Source organism: Arachis duranensis, unplaced genomic scaffold (assembly GCF_000817695.3).
Source record: "Arachis duranensis cultivar V14167 unplaced genomic scaffold, aradu.V14167.gnm2.J7QH unplaced_Scaffold_51536, whole genome shotgun sequence".
Lineage (NCBI taxonomy): Eukaryota > Viridiplantae > Streptophyta > Magnoliopsida > Fabales > Fabaceae > Arachis > Arachis duranensis.
Genome location: NW_026264944.1, coordinates 51,310 through 58,744, shown reverse-complemented (window position 1 = coordinate 58,744; position 7,435 = coordinate 51,310). Strand labels below are relative to the sequence as shown.

General features: G+C 40.6%; 1 protein-coding gene across 1 annotated transcript in view; it reads right to left on the bottom strand.

Annotated features, from left to right (window-relative positions):
- Nucleotides 1–6,101: 6,101 nt before the first annotated feature.
- LOC107472329 (uncharacterized) overlaps nt 6,102–7,435 on the bottom strand; it is a 2,067-nt gene continuing 733 nt past the window's right edge. The window contains exon 2 of the mRNA XM_016091852.1: nt 6,102–6,993. Coding sequence (XP_015947338.1) covers nt 6,102–6,993 — 892 coding nt within the window. The remainder of the gene's footprint in view (nt 6,994–7,435) is intronic.

Genomic DNA, 7,435 nt, shown 5'->3' with positions numbered 1-7,435 from the left:
GCAGAGAAATAAATTGCAAGAAGTAGAAAGCAGAATATAAATGACAGAATGATAGATTGCAAGATTGTAGAGGGGAATTGGGCAGTGGGTATTCAAAACAACTAAAGAATAGAGGAGATAAGAATGAATAATGGAGAGATCATTAGGGCTCAGAGGTGTAAATTATCATGGATTGACTGGTTCAACTCCTTCTCAATCATGGGTATAGATCCATGGCAGATTGTGAATAATTGAATCCCAATCTCTTGGCAATTCAATTTCTCTCAACACAATCAATTGCCACTCTCGTGATCTAATTGGTCATGAGAAGATGTGAACTTCAAATTTCTAATCCAAAGCCACACAACTTCTAGGATCTCAACCAAGGGAGGTTACATCTCACATACCAACCCAAAGTGTATTGATCAAAGAAATCATGAGAGGATAACTCTAAACTGAATTCTATGGATTCTTTCTCAAGTTCACCATACAATTTATATAGATTCAATCCTTCTCTCGAATGTAATTGAATCTGTGAAGAACAAGAGTTTCCTCTTGGATGAACCACTTGAATTGAGAAAGAGAAGAATTGTTGTCAATCCATTCAAATAAACAGAGCTCTTCCCCCTAATGAAGATGGGGTTTAGTGAATCATAGCTCTAAATTCAACAACAATTGCAAAGACAAACATTAAAATTGAGTAGTGAAGAAAATGAAGAATGAAGAAGAAGTTCTTAAAAACTGAAATTCAAAATTGCTTCCGAAAGTAACTTCTACAAAAACTACCTAAAAGTTCCTAAAAAAATAAAAAAACTAAAAGGTGTAAAAATAAAAATCTAAGTGTGCAAAGTTTCGAAGTCCCCCAAAGCCCCCCCTTCTCAAGTACAAACTCTACTCTATTTATACTACTCCTAAAACTCATTTGGAGGTCTTCAATTGGATTAGCAATGTGGGCTTTTCCTTTGTTGAATTCTTGGTCCAATGGAGGAAGTATTCCCCTTTGAAGAGAGTGTAGAGAGCAAGAGCAAGTCCTCATCAATCTTGGCCCAATTGGGCGTTACTTGCAAACATGCCAGTTCACAGCACGTTGGCAACGTGCTATTTAATTTCCTGGGCACCAGGCTTGGGCTTTGACTCAGTTTTGATGCCCAAAGTTGCCTCTGGCTCGAGCTTCAATTTTGTGCTTCACTATAGACTATTATACATGGTTGGAAAGCTCTGAATGTCAGCTTTCCAACGCAACTGGAAGCACCTCAATTGGATCTCTATAGCTCAAGTTATGCTCCTTTGAAGAGGGTATGGTCAGGCTGTCTGGCGTTGTTGCCCAAGTTGTTGGCAAACACGCCAGCAACAACGCCCAGTGTTTCTGAGGCTCTAAATGTAGCTGGCTCTTGAATCTTCAAATCAACTTCAATCCCATGCTATGATATATGGATGGAAAGCTCTTGATGTCTATTTTCCAATGCAATTGGAAGCATCTCATTTGGAGTTCTCTAACTCAAGATATAAGTCATTGAAGAGAGGGAGGTCAGGCTGTCTGGGCTGGGCGTTGTTGCCCAAGTTGTTGGCAAACACGCCAGCAACAACGCCCACTGGAAGCTCCTGCACGTTGGCAACTTGGTACATAACTCAAGTATGGTTCTTCCTCCTCATCTTTCTTTATGACATTGGCATAGAACTCATGGATGAGAAGCATACTTACAACTTGGGGTTGGTCACATAGAAGCTCCCATCCCCTTTTTCTAATCACCTTGTGTATGTCCGGGTATTCTTCATCTTTTAATTTGAAAGGCACCTCCGGGACGATATCTCTAGTCGTCATCCAATTGAAGATGCGTTCATGGTATTCAGATTTGAACCTTCTTTCATCAAATGTGGGTTGCTCTTGCATGGGTTGCTTATCCTTCTTCTTCCTAGTTCGTGTTGATGAGGCCATTGGATTGTGATGGTCGAATCTTCCCAACACCAAACTTGAAGCAATGCTTGTCCTCAAGCATACACGAAAAGTTAGATTGTTGAGTTTATAAGGTAAGAAATGAAGGTTTGAAAGTGATTGCAAGGGATTTGTGGAGTGAGGGTGGTATGGGTAATGAAAAGACTAAAGTTTGTGAAACAAGGAAGAATGATTTGAGGAGAGTTTTCGGGTGAGTTGGTGAAGCATGGTGATGGTCTATATATAGAAGTGGAAATGAAGTGAAGTGTTGTTGGGGGATTCACGTTGCTTTGCATGAGGGAAGCCTTGTTTTAATGCATGTGGTTATGGCATGGGGAGTGTGAATCTTCTAGCTAATGCATGTTGAGTGTCTTTTCCCAAAGCACAAACTCCAAGGCACATGTGACTTCCTTTTTCTTCTATGTGCATCCGTGATCTCCTCTTCCAAGATTCTCCATCACTTCTTTCTTTCACTTCCCTGCAAAGGAAAACTAAAACTTGAGATTCTCGAAAACAAAATCTTGAAAAATAAATTTTTTTTTCATAATAAGGCTTTAATTAAAATGACAATTTTTATTTAAAGGGTGTTTTCATATGCTGAATTGAATGAAAATGTTTTTTTCTAGCATTTTATGTATGCATTGACACCAAACTTAGTTTGTGACTAAGTGTTGCAAAAAAAATTCTGCATTTCTTTAAGGTTTGTCACACCAAACTTAGTGTCTTGCATACACTATATGCTATACTCTCTTTTTTTTTTAGATATATGATGCACCCTTCCATTACTAACTACTTAAAGTATAAGAATAGAAGACTCCTGTGCATGGATTGCCTCCCATGAAGCGCTTGTTTATTGTCCTTAGCTTGACAATGCAGCCTCCTTTTTCATGCTAACCATAGTACAGTCTCTTCTTTGCTCCAAGGTCCACCAAGATAAAGTTTCACCCTCTGCCCATTGACCGTAAAGGTCTCTTTTGAATTCTCATCAAGTAATTCCACATATCCATGAGGTGAAACTTTGGTGATGGTGTATGGTCCATTCCATCTAGACCTCAGCTTCCCAGGGAAGATCTTCAGTCTTGAGTTGAATAGCAACACCTTTTGGCCTGGTTCAAATGTTCTCGGAGAGATTCTCTTGTCATGCCACCTTTTTGCTCTTTCCTTGTATATTCTAGCATTCTCATATGCCTCCAATCTGAATTCTTCCAATTCATTGAGTTGTAGTAGCCTCTTTTCTCCTGCCGCTTGAGCATCTAAATTCAAGAGTTGAGTGGCCCAAAAGGCCTTGTGTTCAAGCTCTACAGGTAGATGGCATGCTTTCCCATACACTAGCTGAAATGGAGATTTCCCTATGGGTGTTTTGAATGCTGTCCTGTATGCCCAGAGTGCATCATCCAGCTTCCTCACCCAATCTTTCCTTGTTGCTCCTACAGTTTTCTCCAAAATTCTCTTGAGTTCTCTGTTGGCAAGTTCAGCTTGCCCATTTGTCTGGGGGTGATAGGGTGTTGCCACTTTATGAGTTACCCCATATTTATGGAGAAGAGAGTTTAATTGTTTGTTGCAAAAGTGGCTCCCCGCATCACTTACAAGTCCCTTTGGCACTCCAAATCTAGTGAAGATGTTTTTCTTTAGGAATTGCAATACCACATTGGTGTCATATGTGGTTGTGGCTATTGCTTCAACCCATTTCGAAACATACTCCACTGCCACCAAAATGTATTTGAAAGTGTAGGATGGAGGGAAAGGTCCCATGAAGTCTATTCCCCATAGATCAAAGAGCTCCACCTCTAGGATGAACTTTTGAGGCATCTCATTCTTCTTTGTCAGGCCACCTGCTCTTTGGCATTCATTGCAATGACTCACAAAATCCCTAGCATCCTTGAAGATGGATGGCCAGTAGAATCCACTTTGAAGCACCTTTGCTGCAGTTCTTTCAGCTCCAAAATGACCACCATAGCTAGAGTTATGACAATGCCACAATATGTCCTTCATCTCTACCTCTGGCACACATCTTCTAATCATTCCATCTGGGCATCTTTTAAACAAGAAGGGTTCATCCCAAAAGAACAACTTAGCTTCATGAAGCAGCTTCTTAACTTGTTGCTTTGTATATTCTTGTGGGATGCTCCTTCCTGCCTTGTAGTTGGCCATGTCTGCGAACCAAGGAATGTGTTGAATTTGCATGATGTGTTCATCTGGAAAGTCTTCATTTACTGACTGAAAAGTGTCTTGATTTGCTCCTTGTGGCAGCCTTGAGAGATGGTCAGCAACTTGATTTTCACTACCCTTTCTATCTTTTATCTCAATGTCAAACTCTTGTAGAAGTAATATCCATCTGATTAACCTTGGTTTGGCATCCTGTTTTGACATAAGATACTTAAGGGCAGCATGGTCAGTATAAACAAGAATTTTTGATCCAATCAAATATTGCCTAAATTTATCAAAAGCATATACCACAGCTAGTAACTCTTTCTCTGTTGTGGTGTAATTTCTTTGCGTCTCATTCAATACTTTACTTGCATAGTAGATAACATGAGTTTCTTTTCCTTTCTCTGCCCCAACACAGCACCAATGGCAAGATCACTTGCATCACACATAAGTTCAAAAGGCATTCCCCAGCTTGGGGGTGTGATAATTGGTGCTGTGGTGAGCTTAGCTTTTAGAGTCTCAAAGGCATGTTTGCATTCATCATCAAAGAGAAAAGGGTTGCTCACCACTAGCAGATTGCTTAGTGGCTTTGCTATTTTGGAAAAATCTTTAATGAATCTTCGATAGAATCCAGCATGCCCTAAGAAACTTCTAACAGCTTTCACATTGTTTGGTAAAGGAAGTTTTTCAATAATTTCTACTTTTGCCTTATCCACCTCTATACCTTCTCTTGAAATTTTGTGACCAAGTACAATTCCTTCAGGTACCATGAAGTGGCATTTTTCCCAATTTAGAACCAAATTAGTTTCTTGGCACCTTTTCAAGACTAAGGTAAGATGATGTAAACAAGTATTGAAGGAATCACCAAAAACAGAAAAATCATCCATGAATACTTCTATGAATTTTTCTACCATATCCGAGAAGATTGATAGCATGCATCTCTGAAAGGTAGCTGGAGCATTACACAGCCCAAATGGCATCCTTCGGTATGCGAAAACTCCAAAGGGACATGTGAATGATGTCTTCTCCTGGTCCATGGGGTCAACAACTATTTGGTTATATCCAGAATAACCATCAAGGAAGCAGTAATATGCATGACCGGCAAGCCTTTCAAGCATTTGGTCAATGAAAGGAAGGGGAAAGTGGTCTTTTCGTGTGGCATCATTCAGCCTTCTATAATCAATACACATTCTCCAACCTGTCACAGTTCTTGTGGGGATAAGTTCATTCTTCTCATTGACAATAACAGTCGTGCCACCTTTCTTGGGTACCACTTGCACTGGGCTTACCCATGGGCTGTCAGAGATGGGGTAGATAATCCCTGCTTTGTACAATTTCAGCACCTCCTTTTTAACAACCTCCTTCATTGTGGGATTTAACCTTCTCTGAGGTTGTACCACTGGTTTAGAGTTCTCTTCCAAGAGTATCTTGTGCATGCATATGGCAGGGCTTATTCCTTTCAAGTCATCAATGGTCCATCCCAATGCATCTTTGTGAGCTTTTAGTACTACAAGGAGTTTTTCTTCCTCATCAGCACTCAATGTAGAATTGATGATAACTGGGAAGCTGTCTTTTTCACCAAGGAATGCGTACTTGAGGTGAGAGGGTAGTGGCTTTAGCTCTTGTTGTGGCATCTCTTCTTTCTTGGCTTCCATTGGTTCCTCTAGTGCTTGCAATTCGTTCTCCTCTTGTTCTTGGATATTCTGGACTTCATCTTGTTTCACTTGATGGCTTGCCTCAAATGCTTCTTCAACCAATGAGTCCACCATATCAATCCTCATGCAACCTTCTTTTTCAGTAGGATATTGCATTGCTTTGAAGACATTTGCAGGATACTGCATTGCTTTGAAGACATTTATGGTCATTTGCTCATCGTGTACTCTGAAGATCATCTCTCCTTTTTCCACATCGATGATTTTTCTTGCTGTGGCCAAAAAGGGTCTACCAAGAATGACTGAGTTGCTCCCTTCTTCATCCATATCTAGGACCATAAAATCAGCTGGGAATATGAAGTTTCCCACTTTCACCAAGAGGTTCTCAACTACTCCATTTGGTATTTTGATGGATCTGTCAGCGAGTTGGAGTGACACCCTTGTGGGTTTAAGCTCTTCAATCTCTTCATCATGGTAAGGGACATTAAGTTAATGCTTGCTCCCAGATCACAAAGTGATTTGTCAATGGCCATGTTCCCAATCGTGCAGGGTATGAGGAAGCTGCCAGGATCTTTGAGCTTTGGTGGTAGCCCTTTTTGAATGATGGCACTGCACTCTTGAGTGAGAATCACTGTTTCTTTTTCTTGCCAACTTCTCTTCTTGGTGATCAATTCCTTAAGAAATTTTGCATATAATGGCATTTGTTCCAGAGCTTCTGCCAATGGGATGTTGATTTCGAGTTTCTTAAAGATTTCTAAGAATCTTGGGAATTGTTGGTCCTTTGCTCCTTTATGTATCCTGGTTGGGTATGGAAGCTTGGGTACATAAGCTTTTACTCCTTCATTTTTGTTTTCTTGTTGTGGCTTCACATTCCCCTTGTCATCGTGGTGGTTCTCTTGACTGGGTGGTTTGCCTTGTGGTTTGATAGCCTCCTTGCTGCTTTGAGATGTTGAAGCTTTTTCTTCATCTTGCCCTTCCACTTGTTTCTCCACTATGTCTTTCTCCTTGGATTTTATTGCTTCTTTATTCGAACTTTCTCCAACTACCTTGCCACTCCTCAACTGCAGAGCTTTACACTCTTCTCTCGGGTTGGGTATTGTGTCACTTGGGAGAACATTGGTTGGCCGTTCAGCTTGTTTGGCTAATTGTCCCACTTGTCGCTCAATATTCTTTATGGTGGCCTCATGTTCCTTTTGTCCCTTAATTAAGGCTTGAGTGCTTAGAGCAAGTGCTTGTGTGGTTTGATTGAGTGCTTGCAAGGTGGCTTCAAGATTGGAGATTCTTGTCTCATGATGGTCAATAGGGGGTATGATGGGGGCTGAATGTTGTTGCTGGAAGTTATTGGGAGGATTAGTGTGGTAATTTTGTGAGTTGGCTGTTGGTGCAGGAAAGTTGTTTTGGTGAGTTTGTGAATTATTATGAGGTGGTTGATATGTGTTTTGTGTTTTTCTATATTGGTTAGTGTTGGTGGCATGGTGGCTTTGGTTGTTTGTGTTACGGGTGTGGTTGTGGTTATTGTTCTTTTGCCAATGGTTTTCACCCCACTTCAGGTTAGGGTGATTTTTCCAGGATGAGTTGTATGTATCACCATGGAATTCATCCTGAGAATTTGAAGTATTCTGCATGTACTGAACTTGTTCTTGTGGCTGTTCAACAGTGGTCCCTTCACCTTGGCCCCATTCCAGTGATGATTGATTTGTTGTGTTCACTGATGCTAGTTGGA